The 23,948-nt window shown below is 40.6% G+C and overlaps 1 protein-coding gene across 11 annotated transcripts in view; it reads left to right on the top strand.

Moving 5' to 3' along the window:
* The window catches only part of EPB41L4A (erythrocyte membrane protein band 4.1 like 4A), a 214,602-nt gene that overhangs the window by 178,090 nt on the left and 12,564 nt on the right, over window positions 1–23,948 (top strand). For 8 of the 11 annotated variants that reach the window (XM_036310760.1, XM_036310755.1, XM_036310758.1 and 5 more), the window contains 4 exons: window positions 185–298; window positions 7,806–7,853; window positions 8,787–8,864; window positions 19,623–19,742. In XM_036310760.1, the coding sequence (XP_036166653.1) occupies window positions 185–298; window positions 7,806–7,853; window positions 8,787–8,864; window positions 19,623–19,742 (360 nt within the window). Of the gene's footprint in view, window positions 1–184; window positions 299–7,805; window positions 7,854–8,786; window positions 8,865–19,622; window positions 19,743–20,053; window positions 20,250–23,948 lie in introns of all 11 variants that reach the window. The other 3 variants (XR_004967774.1, XM_036310754.1, XM_036310756.1) reach the window with 3 other exon arrangements.

Below are 23,948 nucleotides of genomic sequence, written 5' to 3'. Positions count from 1 at the left end.
CAGATTTTACCCCTCTTTTCTTTCAATGTATCTTGTCAACAAAAAGAACCGTTTGCCCACAATTCCCTTGAAAGTACCAATTGTGCAGTCATGACCGCCCCCCTAGGACCACTGGGGTCTGGGGTTAGGGTGTTTGCTCCTCCAGGGCCTCCAGGGATTATCGACCATTCCTCTCTCACTCTAGTGGTCTCTACAGCTCTCCGCATGACCGCACGAAGTCCCCAAAGTTCCCCTGCGCACGCCGCCGAAACCCCTCCTGTGGGAGCGACAACGACTCTGTACAGCCAACAAGGAGAAGGTAGGCTGAGCACAGCCCCTGATTTAATTTTCGGTCCCAGTCACGTTTTTATCACAGGTTATTCTCATAATATCAAGACTGTTTGTCTCCCCAGGAGAGCAGAAAGCCTATATTTTCTGAGATAAATAAAATAGGTTAGGGGTTGCGAAGCATTTCTCTTAAACAGCCAGATTCAGAGCATAATTTCAAAAATATTAACAGGAACTTGCTTTCTGTGTTGTACTGATAAGTTGTTAAGAAATACATATATGATATACTTTAATAATATATATTATATACAGTGGGGCCTTGACTTACGAGTTTAATTCGTTCCATGACGGAGCTCGTAACTCAAATTACTTGTATGTCAAATCAAAAAGGGAATGAGTGAGACACGTGATGCTGGGCTGATGTTGTGGTGTTCACTGTGACGTTCGCTGCGCCAACTAGCGGTGGGGTATCTGAAGCTGGCTCGTAACCCAAATTTTAGCTCGCAACTCAAAGCAAAAAATCGGCCGAGAGACGGCTGTATCTCGAAAAACTCGTTAGTCAGGACACTCGTAAGTCAAGACCCCACTGTGGTTTGTGCAATAAATTATATAACATGTTATGTCAATGACATATATTAGTACATAAAAGACATTACATGTTTCAGCCTGAGAAGACAAAATTATGTTACAGATTAATCGCAACTGAGTCTGTGTTCTCTGCTCTCGCGCAGAGAAAATGCATTGTGTTGCCCAGCAGGTTGGATTGTTTGGGTGGTTATATGTACATGTGTGTACTATTTAATTTTTTTTAATTTATTTTATTGCTTAAAGTATTACAAAGGGTATTACATATGTGTCCTTTTTTTTCCCCCCGCCCTTGACAATCCCCTGTCCTCCCCTACCCCCCAGTGTCTTATGTCCATTGGTTATGCTTATATGCATGCATACAAGTCCTTCAGTTGATCTCTTACCCCCCTCCTTCCTGCCCCCCAACCCTCCCCGGCCTTCCCGCTGCAGTTTGACAATCTGTTATTTAATTTTTTATAAAGGTCCATATCTAGAAGTTTGGGACTCTCTTTGCAAAGCAGGGTGGGCAGTGGGGCAGGTCCAAGAGAGGAAGACCCAAGAAATGACTCACCAGGGTCATTCCTACATGATGGGGCTGGGTACCTACGTAAGTGGTATTTTATGAGTGACTTTTATAATTGCGAGACGTTCAGGTCACGCTCTCAGATACCCATCAACATTCCTTTTATGTCATGGTGGGTCTGGCAAGCAGAGGCCCTTCTGTCTTCTCGGCCCTGTTTATACTTACCTGTTGGTCCATCCCTGTCTCATTCCTTCTACTTCTACCGGTTTTCCAGAACTGTATTCCCCAGCTTTCTCCAACCAGGTCCAACTTCACTGAAATCCTTTGATGGTTAAGCAGAGAAAGGTCCATACCACCCTCACATCATAGGGCTGGAAAGAGGGAGAGAAATCATGACCAACAGTGAATAATGGAATAATAGTTGGCATTCATCATGTTCTAAGTCCTGAGCAGTTTACTTGCTGTATATTAGCTCATTTTATCCTTATAATAACCATACAGAAATGGGCATTTGTATCATTCAGTCACGAGGCATTTTTAGCAGAGAGGGATTAACACAGGGAATTTTGGTGCTCAAATATGAGTAGGATGAAAGGAACGAAAGGCAGAGACATGGTACAGCCCTGAGGTCTGGATGCTGCCCTGCCCCTGGGCTGGAGGAATAAAAGGAGACAAGGGAGTGTTATCCAGAGATGCAGAGCTGCTTCTGCCTTTGAGCTGGCTCCCAGGAGCCTGGGCTGGCTGCTGGCATTGCTGGCTGCCACTGTCGGAGGTGCCACCACTGTAGCTGACGCTGTGGAACCCCACTTCTCAGGAGCGCATGAGTGGGTGCCACAGGTACTGCCAGAAGCACAATTGCCTCCCCTTTTCCCCTGCCTTCAAATCTCACCTGAGTGTCTCTAAGTGGAACCCAGCTGGTAAAGGAGTCCAGGAAAATGCAATTGCCAGCCGTCTAGTGCTGGCATTACAGGGAAGATTACAGATGGGTTGGGATGGGGCTGAGTACCAGTGGACAGAACCTGGCCCAGCATTATCATCTCACTTCTACAGAGAAGAAAACTGGCTCGGGGAGATGGCAGGAACTGTCCATTGTAACACATCTGGGATTTGGATCCAGGGCTGCACATCTGAAAAAGGCCAGGGTAATGGACCATCATTTCAGTAAGGCAGGAGGGAAGATTTTCTGCCCTCCTTCCCTACCAAGGATTGGTTCAATTCAGACAACTAAAAAACGTGGCGACACCCCTGGGAAATACTTTTAAAATGCCTTTATGTATATATGTGTGCTGAGGGATGTGGGTAGTGGGTTTCACTAAATATATTAAGAATTTGGCATCGTCTGATGATTGTTAGATAAGTTTTTACAGTTTTTCATTCTTAATTATTAGTGTACTTTGTCATTTCCAACATAAAAGAATTGCACATATTGAGCAAATGGCCATTTTGATTTTAATATATTCAAAAATGAACTTATCAGGGTTTGTTAAAATGCACCAAACTTTACATTTCTTTTCAAATTAAATGCTTGAAATAGTTTGGAGCATATACATTCTCAAATCCAGACTAATGACTCTGCACTGAAATCCATTTTCTGTTGGCTTCCTGTGAAACACAGAGAAGCAATTGTGGTGCGTGGTTACAGGACGCTTTCATAGGCACCATTTGAGGAAAAGACCACTGGGATTTGGTCTGAGCACCGTAAAGCCTTCTGTCTGGTTCTGTGTCACCTAAAAGCTCTCTTATTCAGCATGTGTGTTTGGAGGAGACCAGCCATTGCTTCGTGTCGGCATGACTGAGACAAAGCTCATTCTTGGTTGTTTTTTTCGCTATAAATACCCTTTAAATGTCCCTGTCCTTGTTAGTCTTGTTTTATCTTCACATATGTTTACCTTGCCCCTGGGCACAAATCCCTACAGACATGGATTAACTCTGACATTTAAAACCGAGATTTGTCATCAGCATGGAAGAATCTCAAGGACTTAAATTTAATAATAGGAAATTCTCTTTTGTAATGGATACCAGGATAACATGTTTTGCAGAAGATATCACAATTTCTATTTTGCCAGTCATCTGTCATTAGATGAGTACAGCTGCCAAATTCTGGCAGAGTCTAGAACATGGGTCTCAATCTTTTTCAGTGATAAAACTCTGAGAATCTGATGAAATGTTGCATTCATTCCCTAGGCAGTGGTCGGCAAACTCATTAGTCAACAGAGCCAAATATCAACAGTACAACAATTGAAATTTCTTTTGAGAGCCAAATTTTTTAAACTTAAACTATATAGGTAGGTACATTGTTATTAACTTAATTAGGGTACTCCTAAGGCTTAGGAAGAGCCACACTCAAGGGGCCAAAGAGCTGCATGTGGCTCGTGAGCCGCAGTTTGCCGACCACAGCCCTAGGAGGAAAGACTGTATTATTGAATACACATACAAACTTCTTTATAATTGTCAAGGTTCATGGAGACCCTGATGCCTGCGTGTTTAAACATTCCTATTTTATTTACTTATTTTTTTAAAATATATTTTATTGATTTTTTACAGAGAGGAAAGGAGAGGGATAGTAAGAAACATCAATGAGAGAGAAACATTGATCAGCTGCCTCCTGCACGCCCCCTACTGGGGATGTGCCCCCAACCATGGTACATGCCCTTGACCAGAATCGAACCTGGGACCCTTGAGTCTGCAGGCCGACGCTCTATCCACTGAGCCAAACCGGTTAGGGCTAAACATTCCTATTTTAAAAAAGAAACCCAGCATGCTTTCTGACAGAACAATTTATTTTTACCCCCATTCATCTTTATATTCAAAAATGTTTAGAGTACCCACTGTATGCCAGGCACTGTATTAAACAGCATCAGAGAAAGTCTCTGACCTTTGGGAGTTTATCGTTTGTTAGGGAAGAAACATACAAATTACAAATACATGTGCAGTTATGACTGTTATATGTTCTTCAGGGGGCAGTTATGCTTAGGGAAATTTAAAAACTTTTTAATTGAAAAATGCGTATAGAAAAGTACACCTGTTCTAAGAATAACTGCTTGATAAACATTTGCCATTCAAACACATGTGTAACCAGCACTATTAGGAGCGGTTTTGCTGCGTTGTTGAGTGAAGGAGGTTGGAAGGGTTCCTGAGGCCGGATGCTGGAGCTGGGATCAGACAAAAGCAAGCACAGAGAGGAAGCGGGACTGGTATGTGCTGAGGCCTTGGGATAGAAGGGAGAGGGTAGCATTCATGAACAGGATAAAGCCCAGTGTTGCTCAAGCATTGAGGGTGAGCAGAAAAGTGCTAGTAATGAGCCTGGAGAGAAAGGTGGGACCAGACCTCATCAGACACCTGAGCTTTGTTGAGGATTTTGGTCATTAGATCAGTAGTTTTCAGAAAGGATGATAACAAGATCGTGTTTGTATTGTGTAAAGGTGGCCCTTGCTGTTCTGTGGAAAAGAGATGGGAGGGAATAGTTGTGGAAACAGAGAGGCCAGGCAGCAGGCTATCATATGAGTCCTGGACAAAGAGAATGGGAGCATGAGCCAACCTGGTGATGTGGAGACAAGAAACGTGGTTTCAAAACCCGTCCAGAGGTAGAATCAATAGTGCTGGCAGGATCAGCATGAGGGTGAAGGAGCGAAAGATGTCAAGAATGAAGACCAGGCTTGTGCAGTTTCATGGATTGAAGTGTGATGCACTGAAATAAGAACAGGCAGGACATTGCATGCTGAAAGGGACAACTTTTGGGGTTTGGAATTGTGGAATTTGCGATTTCTTTGAGAAGTCCAAGTGCAGGATTCACATGGATTGTTGGATATAAGTGAGGAGTTGGGTTAGTTGTCTTGACTAAAATATAAATTTCTTAAAAATGTTAATTGAGCCGAAACTGGTTTGGCTCAGTGGATAGAGCGTCGGCCTGTGGACTGAAAGGTCCCAGGTTCGATTCCGGTCAAGGGCATGTACCTTGGTTGCGGGCACATCCCCAGTAGGAGATGTGCAAGAGGCAGCTGATCGATGTTTCTAACTCTCTATCTCTCTCCCTTCCTCTCTGTAAAAAATCAATAAAATATAATTTAAAAAAATGTTAATTGAAATATGAAATACAGAGGAGGCTGTCTAGATAGATAGTATAGATAGAATGCAAAGACCAAGCCTATGACAGACCTAGGATTATTAACTTGGTAAAAGAGACATAGAATTTGTGGCCACAGAAAAAATCAAGAGAATGAAAATCTGCTTACGAAATGGCTCCCTTCTCTCTTCATTCCCAGAATGCTAGAAGCCAGGCTTGTATCTTCCAGACATGAGATTACAGAATCTCACTGTAAGAAAGGACAGATACAAGAGAAAAGATCTGCAGATAGAAACTTTCCAAGGATTTTCCAAGGAAATGGTTGAGACTACCCACATTACTTTGTTCCACATGACAGTGAAGCCATCGGTCAGCATGCTCTCCACCCAGAGGTTCAGTGCACAATGCTTGAGAGAGTCATTATCGCCAGCATTTGAGGATAATTTCTGTTAGGAAAGACAGAGACTGAAACAACTAGGAGTGTGTGTGTGTGTGTGTGTGTGTGTTGGGGCAGCTGTGTGTGTGGGGGGGCGGGGGGGTGCAGGGGCACTCAGGAAATAGAGTCAATATAAGAAACAGAAAGCTTTTTATGACAGTGTAAGTATTATCTTTGGAAAATGAAAACTTTGATATCAAAAGGAAAGAGTGAATAAAAGTTCTTAGACTTTAATGTGACAGAATTTTTAAAATAATCAATAGAAGGTTTAGAAGATAAAGTTAAGGAAATCCTCCCCAGAGTAGAGCAAAAACAAAGCATAGATATGTAAATAAAGATTTTAAAAAAACTATCCAACCTGGATATGAAATATTCGACTAATGAAATTTCTAGGGAAAAACCTCAAGAAAATGCAGAAAAGGAAAGTATTAAAGAAGTTGTACAAGAAAGTATTTCAGAACTGAATTATCGTACTTTATGGAGAACCTGCTGAGCATTTGATATAATAGATTGAAAAATTAGATCCATACCAAGATTCATTATCATAAAATTTTAAAACATTATAGATTTAGAGAGAATTTTTAACACTTGGAGTAGGGGAGGAATATGGAAGAGAAAAGAAAAGTCCATGCATAAATGGTGACAAATAAGAATTCTGGTCTTGGGCTGCTTAACAGCAATATCAGAAAAAAGATAAGCATCACCTTCAAAATGCTGAAGGAAGATTATTTTCAATTTAGGGTTTTTTGCACTGTGATCAGGGCATATATAGCTCTTGCATGCTTTGCAGAAACAGAGAGCACTTAGGTCAGAGAATGGTGGTACCATTGTTGGGCCTTGTTGTGGATCCACTTGAGGATCCACTAGTATGAACATGGATTTGTAGTGTAACTAATATGCTCTTTTGTGTAACTCCATCCAGCACTGTTCAGCCAGCTGTTGAGGTGTAGCCCAGAGAACCTGGATAGTTGGTTGAGGTCTTGCCAGAAAGACTGAACAGAAAACAAAAAGTTGGAGGAAGTTTTGAGTATTGGCATGCATGTTATTGAGATGATAGAAATCTAAGCTGAGTCAGAGAGGGAATGAAGGAGGGAAAGAGCTGATGGATAATCACACAGTCAATAGGCACATGATCCTATTGAGGTCAAAGAAAGGTAGAATGGAAGTAGTTGAATGAGCAGTAATAACAGTTAATATTCATTGAGTGCACACAATGGGCTAGATCCTACTCTATACACTTTAAATGTATTAATTCATTTTGTCCTAATAACAACCTTTTGTGGGAGGTTCTGTTAAAATGGAGGCACTGAGTAGAGAAATAATTTAAATCACAACTCATCAATGAAGGAGATTGGATTCATATTCAGGTTGTCTGGCTCCAGAATCCTCACATTTTAACCAGGATACCCCATCAAAGCTGTTTGAAAGTAAATAGAAGTGGTAAAGGGGGGTGTGGGGGTGAAGGGGATTGTGGTCTGAGAGCAGTGATTAGAGGTGCTTACAGAGGATAAATTCCAAGTGTGACCAGGATGTGGGTGCTGCGTTATTGTGAAGAGATTATTAGAGAAAAGGTCAAGGGGACTTGGAAGCCAGGGTTCTGGGAAGGGCATCCAGGAGAGAGCTGATGTCAGATGATGGCAGAATTTGGCTTGGTGGATTGCAGACCTTGAAACCAGACTAACTGCATCACTGGATGAATGGAATTTAACAGACATGTTGTGCATTTTTATTTGTAGACTATTTACAGCCCCCACTAGGTTTCTTGAAGCCAATTGGTAGTCTATTTCTGGGACCTATTGTAGGGATGGACATATGTGCGCGATTCCAATGTTTGATAATGAATGACTATGTAGCATATACATGAAGCGAAACTCATTTTGGTGTGCTTTCCTTAGCCAATTGATAACTTTCTATTTTCTTTAATGTCTTCATTTATTTGTTTTCCATAGGAAAGCCCATAACAGTGGTGAAGACTCAGATCTAAAGCAAAGGAGAAGGTAAACAAAACAAACCAACAAACAAAAAAACGAAATGGGAAGGAGGGCCTGGGAGAGGGAGGCAGGATCAGCAAATTAGCAGAGCTCAGAACTGGGGCCAGAGGAGGGATTTTCTTGTTTGTTTCATTAGTGACTGCTTTAAGAGTACTGTAAATGTGTTCTTTAACCTGAAATGGGTGTCAGCTGGTTCTCAGTCTTCCATTCTGTAGCACCCTTAGCAATTTCTCTTGTTTCTGCTCCCAGAGGAGCTGTCTCAGTTATCTGCTGCTACATTAAAACCATTCCAAAACTTGGTGTATTTAAAGCAACAATAATCACCTATACCTCTTTTATAATTCTGTTGATTGAACAGGAAGTTTTTCTAGTTAGCTTTGCTAGTTTCAGACGAAGCGTCAGTTGGATGGTGGCTGAGGTTGGGTTATTTCTGTCTGGTGCCTGGCAGAATGGCTGGAGGCCTGGGGCCCCTCTCCAGGGTCTCTGGTGGCTGGGAGGAATCGGGAACTATCAGCCCTGTTAAGGGCTAGTCCTGGAACTGTGAGAGTATCCCTTCCACCTCACTCTGTTGGTAAAATCAGCCCCAAGACGAGCACTAATTCAAGGGGAGAGGAAATAAACTCTGCCTCTCTCAGTGAAGGGTGGAGGTTTGGTTTAGCACAGGGGCTTATAAGCTTTACGTCAGATTTCTGTTGGAAGTGCTTGTTTGTTTGGTCCTTCTGGGAGCATAGTGACATTCGCCTTAATCTAATCACACTTCTTTAGACTCATTCAGATGTCTGACTGGATTGAGAAACACTGACGGGGGGAGGGATGCTACTTACGTTTGGGTTAGTAATCTTACTACGGAATTAATTCCAAAGAACCAACATGAACTTTTCTAAAATTTTCCATTTGACTTAAATGGGCATTTTTCATTTGCTCTTATTTTGTCTTCAGGTCCCGCTCACGCTGTAACACAAGCAGTGGTAGTGAATCAGAAAATTCCAATCGAGAACACCGGAAAAAGAGAAACAGGTAATACTGGAATATTACAGCTAGCTGGACCTGCAAAAGCAGAGGCTGCTGTCAGTAGTGAAAGCTGGGCGTCCTGTGTATTTTTAAGCCGGATTGTCTCACCTGTGTTTAAGAAGCAATCTGGCACTATTTTGAAGCCGTCTTTTAGGAAACCTCAGCTCTTTGAACTGAGTTTCTTATCTTTATAATAAGATAATTAAACGGTTTGACAATGAGGTTCCATCTTGTTAATTAAAAACAAAGTTGATCTGATATTTAGGTACAACATGTAGTGAATTTGTCTAAGGGTAGTAAGAAATTTTACTGTGAGTAGAGGGGTTTCTCCCTGAAGTATTTTTTAATATATTTTTTAAAAATTGATTTTAGAGAGGAAGGGAGAGGGAGAGAGAGATGGAAACATCAATGAGACAGAATAATTGATCGCCCCACACTGGGAATTGAGCCTGCAACCCGGGCATATGACCTGATCTGGAATTGAGGCGGTAACCTTTTGGTTCATGAGTCTATGCTCAACCACTGAGCCATATCGGCTGGTGTCCCTGAAGTATCTTTTAACATGATGTTACTATATTTTGCCCAACCAAAAATGAGGGACTCATTGTATGGATTCTATAGTTTCAGCCTCATGTAGATGTATATGCAAATATGTGTTTATATTTATGTCAGGCACATACAATTAGATGGGGAAATGCAGTTTATTCATATCTTTAGGACTCATTTTTTAAGAGCTTTTTAATAACATCATTTGACATGTAATCAGCATTAGTGATGGCTTAATGCATTAATCAGTTCTCACTTGTAGCAAAATAATTATTTGAAAAGTGTTCTCATAGTGCTAGATTGGGAGTGAGAAGGATTCGGTTGCTCCTGTGCCAGTTGCTAACCCAGTGGTTCTCAACTGGGGACAATTTTGCCCTCCCCTCCACTCCCAGAGGATATTTGGCCATGTTTTGAGACACTTTTGAATGTCATAATTGGGCGAGGGGATTGCTGTAGACCAGGATACTGCTAAATATCCTACAGTGTACAGACTGCCCCCCACAACAAAGAAATATCTGGCCCCAAAAACATGTCAGTAGTGCTACTGTTAGAAACCCATTCTCACCTGAGGTAGAACTCTGGCCTGGTTGTTTTTGCTTTTCTGGGTCGTTTTTTTATCTTCTGTAAAATGAGGAAGTTGGAAGAGATAATCTCCAAGGTCCTTCTTTAGTACTCAGAGCCCTCGTGCTTGGCACACACTGAATCAGCCTCCCTCTCTGACTACAAAGCCTGTGCAATAATAGCCCAGACAGCATTGTGAGCGCAGACCATTTTCTTCGGGGAGCTTTCTCTGTGGAGCCTTCTTGGGGCTGGAATCACACTGCACAGAGGTGAGATCTCAGTGTGTTATAACACTCTTCTCAAGGAAGTGATCCCCTTTCTTCTGTAAAAGCCCAAGTGTGGAGGGCCGCTCTCCCTGAGGTCCCCTCTTCCTGCTCTAAAATTCACAGTCTTCACAGACAACACAAAACAAGGCAAACTATCCCACCTTCTCCCTCACCACACACACGGCTGTACTTACTGATCGAGCCAGTATCTTAACAAATTTGTTCCTCTTTTGCTTGGTATATTTTAAATTGTGCTCGTAGACGCTATCGTCTCAACTTCTCAGAAGGTGGCCTGTTTAAAAACAGTCTTTTGGGGCCAAAAGCACTCATGGTGACATTTGCTGTTAAAATGAAACACTATTAAAGGGTTGCCAGCAAGTCCTTAAATAGCTCATTACTGTTCTACTTGCGCACCGGCTCCAGTATTCCTTGTAGGTGTTTTCTCCCTCAAGACTTTCTCTCCCCCCCCTCCCCTCACCCCCACCCCGGCACAGCTTTTTAGGTTGGGGTTCTTTGTATTGTGTCAGTAGTGTATTTTAGAATGGCGGTGGTTCTGAGCGTGTAAGTGCTAATGTGCTTTGGAAGGCTGTTAATGAGAAATCACTTTCAAAACACACGGACACAGGGGCTTTCAGACTCATTTTACCTGTAGAAATATTGCCCTGGGGTTTCATAAGTTGCCTGTGTCTGTCAAAGATGAGGTCTAGTCTAGATCTCAGGGGCACAGCAAAAGAGTGGGCAGAGGAAGAAATACGTCCTTCAGTTACAGTCCCCACTCCTGCAGATTCTCGTGCAGCAGGTGACGGCGGGTGTGCAGGAGAAGCTGCAAGCACGGCTGCCTCCGGGGGCCACTTACACGTTATGCTGTGCTTCCACTAACCCTCGATCCCATTATTTGCCTTTTACATTTTGCCAGAACCCACTCCTTCCACATCAGGATGCGTAGGTCTGAATATTTAAACGGCAGCCCTGCTGACGGTCCTAATGGGTCTTCTGTCTATGATGGAGGGTCCTCTCCTGACTTCCTCTTTGTGCAGAAGACTCTGTTTTGGGGGAGAGGATATATCTCTTTTACCTCGTCTGCCCTTCCTTATCCCAGAAGCAGTGTGACCCAGCCAGCCTCTCCACAGTCCTCTGTGCTTTTATCAAAGGACTCTGGTGACCCTAGAATGGGGCAAACTGCCTCGAACCTGATGATGCTCTGCTTCCTGCAGCAAGGTCTCAAAATTCAGCCCAGTTGTATTCACGTGCACTCGTTAGAACTTTGAATCTTACCCCTGAGATCCGAAGGGTCAGCCATCTGGTCGCTAGAGGTTGGAGTGCATGGGCTGTGCTCTGGACTTGCCCAGGGTGTATATTGAAGGAGAACCCAGGAAGTAGATTTACCAGAGGGAAACCTTTCACAAACCAGCTTTCCCTGAAAACACCTTGAGTTTAGTAAAATATCCTGCACATTCAAAGAAACCTGTCTGCAAAACACGCTCTGTGCTATTGATGAGAATCAGCATCCTTTGAGCGTTCACCAGGGAGAATGTGGATTACCCAGTCATTAGCTTTGATGTGTGGCTAGGCTTTTAGGATTTTGAAGTGGGGGATTTGGAGCGGGTGGAGGGGCAGCGACTTGAGAAGCAGTCTGGTGTTTTTTGCATAAGCATACGAGTGGAAGTAACTCTGGAGCTTGGCAAAGATTACAAGAGTAAAAGATGCCCTGGCTGGGTGGTTCAGTTGGTTGGAGCATCATCCATACACCAAAAATTGTGGCGGGTTCCATTCCCAGTCAGGGCACATACCTAGGTTATGGGTTCAATCCCTGGTTAGGGTGCATACAGGAGGCAACCCATTGATGTTCCTCTCTCACATCAATGTTTCTCTCTAAAAAAAAAAAATAATAAAATCAAAAACATATTCTCGTGTGAGGATTTTAAAATAGAAGAATAAAAGAAATGAGAAGCCTGAAGTAAGAGCAGGACTAGAGTAAATTGGCAACAGGAGACCATTTGGACCTTTCCCTGATTTTATCCTGAGTGTTTGCATCACAAACTCGTTAGCTATGCACGTGAGGCTATGTGTGGGTGCATGTGTGTACACACGGGTGCAGTAGGGCACAGAACAAAGAATCAGGGAGCCTGCTCTATAAATTTGACCCAGCTTTGGAGAACTCTGTGGCTAGGAGCTGGTTACCTTACCCTCTGAATCTCAGTTTTCCCATATGCAAAGTGGAATGATACCTGTCCTGTCTACCTCACAAGAGCTTTGTAAACATCCAGGAGATAATAGATGTGCTTTGAGAAGTAGAAAGTGCCCTGCACAGGCAGGTACCATAGGTGAGTGAGAGCAGTCAGCACTGCTCCCTGCTATCTGAAGTCCCTGTTGTATCTGTAAGCCAGGGCCCAGCTCCCTTTAACAAAAAGGATGTCCGTGTTTCTAACATGAAATTTTCCTGCCATAAATATTGTTAGTTTCTTCCTGCCCTTTAGATCTCTTTTAGAATCTGTATCTGAATAATGGATTAAGATGGTTTTAAATATTTTAAATATGTTCCACAAGGTCTTTTGTATTATTTTCCTAAAAAGAAAAAAAAGAAGAAGAAACTGTCTTCTGTGGCACTGCAACTGACAGGGACGATGCATCTGAGTAGGGCCTGATGTTGGCAGGATTTTGCAGGGGGGTTAAAAAAAGAACTTTATTGTCCCTGTGCCCGAAGGGAAAACGCAAACCAAAACAAAAATGTGTTTTGGATGATAGCAAGCTTAAACCAGTGGGGCATTTCTTTCAGATAGCCTGAAAGGAGGCAACTGTTTCCTTGCTTGCCTTCCCTCCTGCCCTGTTCCTGATTTAGGTAGAGGCTGCAGACCAGGTAGAAATTATGGGCCCGGAGAGAACCGATCATACGAAGCCAGTGGAAGCAGTGTTCGCCATGCTACAGATTGCAAGGGTTTCTGATTTCCACTCTAATAAGTCATTTCAAAATGTAGACATTTGATATGGATGAATTAGGGCTTCCAGAGCATAATCAAAGTTGACAGAGATGACTGTGGAGGTGCAAAGCTGCAGCTGCTGAAGGATGATGTCTGATTACTGAGTGAGGGCAAAGCAGGTTGAAAAATTAGGAAAACAGAAGGAGAGCTTGAAAGAGAAATTGCACCAAAAGGTAGCCTATTTTGCAGGGAGAGCATAAGGAATAAGTGGAAGAGACAGAAGCATCTTTAAGAGCAAATAAGAATAATTTATTGATGATGGGGGAAAGTTGGGAAAAGCAAATGAATTTTTTGCTTGGTAGTCTTAAGGGAGTAGGTCGACAGATGCCTGGAACCAACATAAATTTCCCTAGGGAAGAAAAACTGAAAATAAAAGAAAAAGAAGGTTGGTTTATAGCAGGTGATCCGAAAATGAGTGCAGTTGATGAGAAACACAAGGCTACAGTCAGTTGGGACCCGCAGACTTAATATCAGCGATGGAGTGGTCATATGAAGCAATTGTCTGGAAAGCTGTGCCATAGATGAAGAGTAGAGGTTTGTCTCAATGTGTCTGACTGGTTTGAAATAAAACACAAATAGAGAAAAATAGAGTTTAAAGTTAGACAGGATCTTCGCAATAATTAGGTAGATGAAAAACTGACACCTGACCAAAGAAGATAAGCAATTTGCCCAGATAATGGCAGAGCGGGGACCAGGCAGAGCGCCGTGTATTGCTCATACATTCTTGGAGCTTCATTATACATTTGCTTTGTGAGATTTCTCAGGTTCAGCATTAAATATGGTCTTTATTTCAGTGAATGAGTAGTGAATTAGAACTGGTGTAAAGGATGGTCCTATTAGGAACAAATCCGCCTGGGTAAAGGTAGAGAGCAAAGCCCATGAGAGTTTGTATAAGAATTCATTTAATGTGAAGAATTCTGCAGAAGAGGCCGAATTATAATTGGGCAGACAGGAAAGAAGAGACTAGGAATAGTCATTATCTTCATTTTTGTTATCAAACGATTATATGGCGTTTCATCTTCAAACCTTTTGCAGACTTTAATTAAGTGTCACATACACTTATAATCTAAATTGCATGCACCTCCGGAAAAGTAAGGTATTGAAATTTGGTGAGATGTGGGGGAAATATATTAGAATTCTTCTATCCTGAAATGTCATTGAAATTTGTTCTATTTTGAAGCAACCTCCTTCCTTACACATTAAAAAACAAAAGCCTTGCCGTAACCAGTTTGGCTCAGTGGATAGAGCGTCGGCCTGCGGACTCAGGGGTCCCGGATTCAGTTCCGGTCAAGGGCATGTACCTTGGTTGCGGGCACATCCCCAGTGGGGGGTGTGCAGGAGGCAGCTGATCCATGTTTCTCTCTCATCGATGTTTCTAGCTCTTTATCCCTCTTCCTTCCTCTGTAAAAAATCAATTAAAAAAATCAATAAAATACATTAAAAAAAAAGAAAAAAAAACACACACACACACAAAACAAAAGTCTTGTCATAATGCTCCCTACCCCAACTATTAACTCTGCATAGTTTTAGATTTAAAAAATAGGTATAATATGATAAATTTAGAGTTATTGCATCTAAGGATACAGGAAGGAAACAGCATTTTTGAGGTTCACTTTAAATGCAACATTTGGCCGAAACCGGTTTGGCTCAGTGGATAGAGCGTCGGTCTGTGGACTGAAAGGTCCCAGGTTCGATTCCGGTCAAGAGCATGTACCTGGGTTGCGGGCACATCCCCAGTAGGAGGTGTGCAGGAGGCAGCTGATCGATGTTTCTCTCTCATCGATGTTTCTAACTCTCTATCTCTCTCCCTTCCTCTCTGTAAAAAATCAATTAAATATATTTAAAAAAAAATTAAATGCAACATTTGAAATTTAATATTTCCCCAGTGAAAATGACAGCGGACTCTTTTTTCCCCTTGACATTTAAAATTTTTTTATTTTGGTTGTTGAAAGTATTACAGGTATCCCTCCTTTTTTTCTCCCATTGACCCCTTCCCCTTGATACTTTCATGACTGTCATGTAAGAGCACATTTTGACTTTTTTTTTTTTAATATATTTTATTGATTCTTTACAGAAAGGAAGGGAGAGAGATAGAGAGCTAGAAACATTGATGAGAGAGAAACATCAATCAGCTGCCTCCCACACATCTCCCACTGGGGATGCGCCAGCAACCCAGGTACATGCCCCTGACCAGAATCGAACCCGGGACCCCTCAGTCCGCAGGCCGACGCTCCATCCACCGAGCCAAACTGGTTTCGGCCACATTTTGACTTTTTAAAAGGTACTGTTTTTCTTAATGTAAATCCCCACATCATAATTAAAATAGCAGGAAGGCCCTGACCAGTGTGGCTCAGTTGGTTGGGTGTCGTTCCGGGCACCAAAAGGTTGCTGGTTTGATTGCTGGTCAGGGCTCATGCCCAGGTTGTGGGCTCAATCCCTGGTGGGAGGTATGCTGGAGGCAGCCCATCCATGTTTTGCTCTCACATCAATGTTTCCCTCTTCTCTCTCTCTCTCTCTCTCTCTCTCTCTCTCTCTCTCTCTCTCACGCATACACACAGAAAAGGAGCAAAGCCAACACTTGTGTATCCCACACCTAAGGGTGAATGAGACGAGGTGCATTACAGGAGCTGCCTTTACATTTAAAGATTTATTTATCCACTCATGCATAAACAAAATAGTTAACTTCTGCTCTTAAGAACTGGGTGGTATAATATTCTTGCTTCTAGTCCTAGGATTTTCCTTTCCATGCAGCACTGCATTTTCTGGAACAGTTCATTGATGGGCAAAATGACACTTTCATTCTTGTAATGAGGCACCATTAACTGGAAGCCTTTTGTAAGGGTGTAATTTCAAACTTCATTACAGACTAAGGCAGTCACGCCACCATTACTCAGGAAAATGTGCTTCTGTTGTGACTCTTCAATGAGCCTTACATTTTTAATGCACCGCCTTCGAATATTTATGAAGCAGTGTCGCCAGTAGAGGGCATCTGTCTTTTAAACACTTGGGTCACAAGGATAGTCACTGCCAGGGTTTCACTGCCCTTGCTTTAGACTTTTAGAAGAGTTACAGGTACATGCCATAGCCTGAAATTTCTTCCGATGCAGTTCTTATCAGTAGCAAGATACAGGGACTCTGGGCTCATGTTTCAGGAGCTTTCATTTTCTTCATCAAAGTAAGAGCTTAGTACCGTGATGGCGAACCTATGACACGCATGTCAGAGGTGACACGCGAACTCTTTTTTTTTTTGGTTGATTTTTCTTTGTTAAATGGCAGTTAAATATATAAAATAAATGTCAAAAATATGTCTTTGTTTTACCATGGTTGCAAAGATCAAAAAATTTCTATATGTGACACGGCACCAGAGTTAAACTAGGGTTTTTCAAAATGCTGACATGTTGAGCTCAAAAGGTTCGCCATCGCCCTAACTGATTTGGCTCAGTGGATAGAGCGTCGGCCTGCGGACTGAAAGGTCCCAGGTTCGATTCTGGTCAAGGGCATGTACCTTGGCTGTGGGCATATCCCCAGTAGGAGGTGTGTAGGAGGCAGCTGATCGATGTTTCTCTCATTGATGTTTCTAACTCTCTATCCCACTCCCATCCTCTCTGTAAAAAATCAATAAAATACATTTAAAAAAAAAAAAAAAAGGTTCGCCATCACTGGCTGAGTATGAAGGTAGCCAGTTAAATTCTACAATAAAGAATGCACAATAAAATGATAGATAGATAGATAGATAGATAGGTAGATAGATAGATAGATAGAAGAATGCACATACGCTCGTTGTGCTTCCTTTTAAATGTCTATTCTCTGGGAAAAATCTGTTTGCCAAAGTCTGGCCTCAGCCTTGCTCGTAAGGCTTGACCTCTCAGAAGTAAAAATGCTGATTTCCTGATAAGACAAACACGCACATTGTGAAATTTAGTCCTGCCCATGACTACGCAGCCATCCTGTTCAGCATGGAAGCTCTGGCGGATTAGGAGTTAGGAGGCCTGGGTTTCATGTCTTTCCCTGGGCACTGTGAGGTGTGGGTGCCTGGGGGAAAGGAGATACCTCCTTGCCAGCCGCTACTTCCCCACTGACTGTCTTGTTGTAACTGAATCCCTCAGTCCAGCTCTGCGCCCCCATCAGACTGTCACAGAATTCATAAGATGGTTTGAGGTGTAGGTTCTGGCTGTGAAAAATACATGTATGTATGAGTATATATAAGCACACACATATAAAAGCAGATAGCATTTTCAAATTGGAGTGTTTCAAACAATGGTTAATAATTATGCCCTCAAGCAGTTTACCTACTCTTATTTTTCTTCAAATACTTGTAACGTTGAGATCCATAGCAGTATATGTTGGATTTTAATTTCCTCTGTTCATGCCATGAGAGAAGGAATCTATGAAACATACCATGACTGTATCCTGTTAATTTTCAAATAGCCTGTTAGAATGGAAAGCTTTAGCAAGGAAATATATACAGTTCAAGGGTTTGAAGTGTGTTACAGATAATTTTTCACTTAACGCAATTCCTCTTTAATCTAGAGAGATTTAAACAGTTTCTACCTCAGAAGGTACTCTTGTTTTTTTTACTTGAATTTGCCTTACATTGTCGCTAAGTTATATGTGAAATGAATATTTTCTATCTACCTACTGATATGCATTTATAAGCAAATCTAAGTATCCATACCACAGCCTATATTAAGTGCTGTCACAGGGCAACCAGAAGACATCTGTTTAGCGAGAGAAGTGACTCCAAACTTACCTGTTCACTTCATTTTGGTTTTGAAGCACTTATGCTCATCCAATCCCAGTACTGGGTTGATTTCCTTGCAATTTGGTGCTTCTCTCCCACACCCTGGGAGTCTCAGTGTGTGAAATGAACACACCGGAACAGTTTCCTGAGGATTTACATAAATTAAAAGTTAAATATTCAAATAACAGGTGTTTAATTTTTGCAAGGAATACTCATGGCTTCACAGCGTTGCAGTGCATCCCAGACAGTATTTACACATTAATTAAGCACTTGCTTTAATTATGCACTCACTTAACTTCACTCCTACAACACCTCACCTTGTTACCAAAAAGACGATACAGTGAACATCCAGAACTTCTTCAGTGTGGTCCATGGGTGGGTTTTGTTAGGTCCAGGTGGTACCTTAACACACAGAATTGCTTGCCATTACTTAAAATCGGAAGAGTTCACTTTAAACATTCAGATTTGTGGATTATCTTTTTAAAAATAAAAAGTCTGGTATCATTGTCCTGTGATCTCGCATGGCGGGTGCCTATGCTCCCCAATTACCTCTGCTTCTGATTTGCTCTGGATTTCCTGGTCCCTCATTTACATATCCTGCTTGGCCCCTGCCCTGGCCACCTTGAGTGTTCACACCTCTTGGGCCTGTGAGCAGCCATAGCCCCAATGCTCTGTGCCTGCCCAGCAGCTAATGCACGATGCCACCACATTTAACTTTGTTACACTTCAAGTTTTCTGTCTTAAACAATCAGAATTATATCTGGGAATTATTGACCATGAAAACTTTGACAATTAGTATGATTTTTTTGAAGAGCATTTTAACATACAATTTATTGCTGCTTTGGTTAGCACATTTTCAAAAATGATTTTCTCTCATGATTTAAGATTGTCTCTATAGCAGACGCCACTCTTTAGTCAAAACTTGAATATGTTATATGTCAAATGGGTACTAGACTTATGGGGGGATCACTTCGTAAGTTATATAAATGTCTAACCACTCTGCTGTACACCTGAAACTAATAAATACTGAATGTCAACTGTAGTAGCAAAGTAAATTTAAAAAAATCTTAAATATGTTTTTGTTTGACACACCGTTTTCTAAGAAAATGTTAAGACAAAGGTAGAAGTCTGAATATCACTAATACATGTGTATGTAAAAATATTATGCTATATTCATAAGCATAAATATAAATACAAGTACATACATATTATATATTATAATATTTATACAGAAATACATATATACTTATGTGTTAATCCATTCAACACATTCTTAGCTTTGAGTTAATGATAATGAAATTGCTTCTTAAATAACTTCATTTTTCTTAATCACTTTTAAGTAACTTGATAATTTCTTTTTTTTTAAAATATTTTATTGATTTTTCACAGAGAAGAAGGGAGAGGAATAGAGAGTCAGAAACATCGATGAGAGAGATCGATCAGCTGCCTCCTGCACGCCCCCCACCGGGGATGTGCCCGCAACCAAGGTACATGCCCTTGACCGGAATCAAACCCGGGACCTTTCAGTCCCCAGGCCGACGCTCTATCCACCGAGCCAAACCGGATCGGCGATAATTTCTTAATATCACTTAAAAGCTGGTTTAGGATGAACCAAAAAACAAAGCACCACATGTGTGGACATTAACTTTAGATGAATGGTCTTGCTTTTCAGAATACGGCAGGAGAACGACATGGTTGATTCGGCGCCTCAGTGGGAAGCTGTATTAAGGAGACAAAAGGAAAAAAACCAGGCGGACCCCAACAACAGGCGATCCAGACACAGATCGCGCTCGTACGTGGACTCTTTCTATACCTTGATTAAAAACGCTGAGCTTGAAGTAGCGTGTGGCTTCTAGGGCAAAGGGGGCTGTCTCTTTCAAGCCTTCTGAAGTGATTTAGTTCAACCTTGATGATCCCGTTGTTTATTTTTCATATTGACCGCCCTATATTTGTGACATTCATTAACTATATCTGAAGCTGTAGAAGTTGGAGCAAAGCCAACCCAAAGTATCATAAAAAGACAAGGCCAACAAAGTTGTGTTTTGTTTTTAAACAAAAGCATATATTCAACTGAATAAACAAGAACAGTCTCTTTTGTTCCAGAGCCCGTCTGTTGGTGGAATACCTGCTGCTTCTCTCAATTGGAGTCTGCAGAATTCTCCAAAGTCTTGTTCCAGGTTGAACGAGATGTGAATATCTTCCCATCAAATTACCATTTGTGAGCAGCAGTCAGGGAGTGATTCATTACACCCCAGTGTTGGAATTTGCCTGCTTCTTCTGTTGCTAGGCAATGCCATGCGTGAGCACAATTACCCCATTACGATGAGATTGCCAGACCCCCCCCCCTCCCCATTAATTTTCTTTTGAGCTGGTGAAGTTTATGTATTTGTTATGAATGTGTATATTGTCCAGATGTAGACTCTCCAGCACCCCTACCTTTGTGACCCTAGGTAGTTAGGTGTGTGGTGTTGCTTACTAGAGGAAGGAGGGATTAGAATCTCGGGGTGGTGGAGGGTGTTGGGGAGTGGATTTGGACACAGACTGTGTAGGTAGGTGGGAGCTCTGAGGAAGCCAGGCAGAAGGGTTCCAGCTCAGGTTAACAGAGGCTGGGGAGGACTCTGCAGGGCACACCCCAGAACCCTGCGTGACTCCAAGGGATGGTTCTCAGTCTTAGATGCTTGCTTTTTACCCAGAATGTATTTTTTTTTATCTGTAGTACCTCAGAAGGAGTGATGTCTGTTTCTTTTGTAATAGGAAATTTGCAAGAACACTAAGCAGTGCTATAGTAGGTCTTCACTTAATATCATTAATGTGGCTATCAGCAAAAACCAGTTTTATCACAAGCTAATTAATATTAAGCCTTAAGTTCCTACAGCACCTCATCAACATTATAAGGAAAGGATGTTATTCAAGGACCTGCTGTACACTCTTATAGATTTATTCATTATGCCATGTTTTTGTTCTGAAACCTAATTAAAATGTTCAATTTAAAGCAGAAGTTAATAAAAAGCTACCTTTGTCCTGGATACCATCTCTTTGCAACTCCATTAAAAAAGAGAGGTTTAGATGTGGATGAATCAAGACCTCACTGAAGATAGTCTAACAAAAGGCACAGAAACCCCAGAGCAAGACTCAGCATAGTCCCGGGTAAACCTTTTGTAACCATGCTTTTTACCTGTCTGTGCAGGAACTTCTTCTGTGAGGGACTTATAATACACAAGGTTTGGTGACTTTATATTAAATCTTAAAACAACATTTAGTTTTCTAATCATTTCTAAAGAACTCTAAATTCAATTAAATATAAATAGTAAATCTCATGTAATAAAGGAAATAGGAAAATAAAATTAGGAAAAATTCTATAGATAGATTTTTAAGAAGTCAAAATCCATTACTAGAAGCAATACTAAATAAATGAACAATCTATTTATAAATACAATTGATAAGCAGAACTATCCATTATTGTTGAGTATTATAGTTACTTTAATCCAATTGTATTATTGGGCAAATATTTGTAGATGGGCCTGGTAATTTAATAATTTCAATGGAGTGACCTGAAATTTATTTAACAGCGTAAGGAATACACATTTTTTTTTTTAACTGAGGGTCATTTGAAGTGAAAATTACATACAATGAAATGCTGTCATCTTAAGTGTACAATTCAATGAATTTTGACAAATATTTCCATAGTGAATCCATCTTATCAATCAAAATATAGAATTAAAAAGTTCTCTCGTGTTCCTTCTAGCAGTCCCCATGCTCCATAGGCGACCACTATTCTGATTTCTATCACCATAGACTAGTGTTTCTCTCTTATTGAACTTCATATAAATGTAATTATACAATATATGCTCTTTTAAAATCTGCCCTTTTTCACTCAGTGTTTTTGCATGTTGTGTGCTTATTTAAAATTTCTAAGCACTAGTCCCTTATATGAATATACCACGATTTGTTTAGCCATTCTCCTCTTGATAGACATTTGGATTGTTTCCAGTTTTTGCTATTGTGTTAAAAGCTGTTATGGACAATGTGTTAAAAGCTGCTATAGACATTCCTTACAAGTGTATCTGTGGAGTGTGTTTTATTTTACCTTGGATAAATACCTGGGAGTGGAATTTCTGGGTTAGAGTATATTTGCATATTTAATTTTATAAGATTTGAATTCCAGAAAGTTTGTATCATTTTATACCCCCATTGGCAATGTATGAGAGTTCTAGTTCTGACCTATTTGCCAATAGTTGGTTTTGCTCTGTCTTAATTGTAGCTTGTCTAGTAGGTTCGAAGTGGATCACATTGCAGTTTTAATTAGCATTTTTCTGATGCCTAATGATGTCAACCACATTTTCCTGTGCTTGTTGGTTATTCATAATTTTTTAAAAAATATTTTTATTGATTTCAGAGAGGAAAGGAGAGTGAGAGAGAGATAGAAGCATCAATGAAAGAGAATAATTGATTGGCTGCCTCCTGCATGCCCCCTACTGGGGATAAAGCCTGCAACCTAGGCACATTCTCTTGACCGGAATAGAACTTGGACCCTTCAGTCCACACGCTGACGCTCTAACCACTGAGAAAACTGGCTAGGGCCATAAATTTTTGCCCATTTTTAATTATGGCGTATGATTTTTTTAATTATTTATTTTTAAGTTTTTTTATATATCGTGGATATATGTATTAGTCTTGAGTACTTTCTCCTGGCTGTGGTTTGCTTTTTCATGTTCTTAACCTTGGGATTTTTTGTTGTTGTTTACTGTACTCATTTTTTTTTCAGGTTTCAGCTGATCATTCATTTATTTACTTATTTTCCCATTCAACACAATTTTGCATTAGTTTCAGGTGTCCAGCACAGCAGATAGATATTCATATAAGTTACCAGGTTTGCTCAGATAATTCAAGTGCCCACCTGGTACCATAGTCATTACAATATTGTTAAATGTATTCCTATGCTTTACCTTACATCCTCATGCCTATTTTGCAACTAACAATATGTACTTAATCCCATCACCTTATTTTACCCCTTTTTTATGATAAGCATAAATTTTAAATTTTGATGAAGAACACTATCATTTTTTAAATTTCTAGTTAAGGCATTTTGCATCTTAAGGAATATTTGCCTATACTGCAGTTACAGATATATTTTCATATCTTTTTCTAGCAGCTTTATATATTTTGTTCTTATATCTAGGTATATGATTCATCTAGAATTAAATTTTCTGTATGTATGAGGTAGAGGTAGATATTTAGAAGTTTTTCCAATGTGTTTATCTGGTTATTTCAGTCTCATTCACTGAAATGCCTTAGGGCATTAGTTGAAAATCAACTTGATTGCTTATATATGGGCCAATTTTGTTTCATTGATCTCTTTGTCTATCTCTAAGCCACTACATGTCTTGGTTACTGTAGCTTTACAATAAGACTAGAATCAGGTAGTGTAAATTCTCCAACTTTGTCCATGTTTTCAAGGTTCTTTTAGCTATTTTAGATCCTGCAGTTCTATGTAAATTTTGAATCAATTTACTAGTTTTCATCCAGAAAAAGACAATAGATTGTAGATTAGGATTATGTTGAATCTATAGATTAGTTTTGAGAAAATTAATGTTTTACCATCCATTTATTTGTCTTTAACTTCTCTCAGCAATGTTTCATAGTTTTCAATACAGTTATTGCACTTATTTTGTTAAATTTAATTCTAAATATCCAATAGTTTTAATGGTATTGAATTGTACATTTAAATTTTTTATTTACCAATTATCTGTTAGTATATACACTGAGTGGCCAGATTATTATGACCGGCCAGATTGTTATGATCACCCCATCAGTACAATGAAGTGAATTAGTTATGCAAATAATAATAATAATAATAATAATAATAAAACCTTGAGAGTATTTGCTTAGGAAGTTTTCAATATTCAGTATTTTTGGAAGTGTCAATGAAGTACTGATGGAGTGTTCATAATAATCTGGCCACTCAGTGTAGAAACAGGCTTATGCTGTCTGTTGCCCA

This window comes from Myotis myotis, unplaced genomic scaffold (assembly GCF_014108235.1).
Source record: "Myotis myotis isolate mMyoMyo1 unplaced genomic scaffold, mMyoMyo1.p scaffold_m19_p_5, whole genome shotgun sequence".
Classification (NCBI taxonomy): Eukaryota; Metazoa; Chordata; class Mammalia; order Chiroptera; family Vespertilionidae; genus Myotis; species Myotis myotis.
Note: the sequence above shows the minus strand (reverse complement) of the source record. Positions and strands in the feature narration are given on the sequence as shown.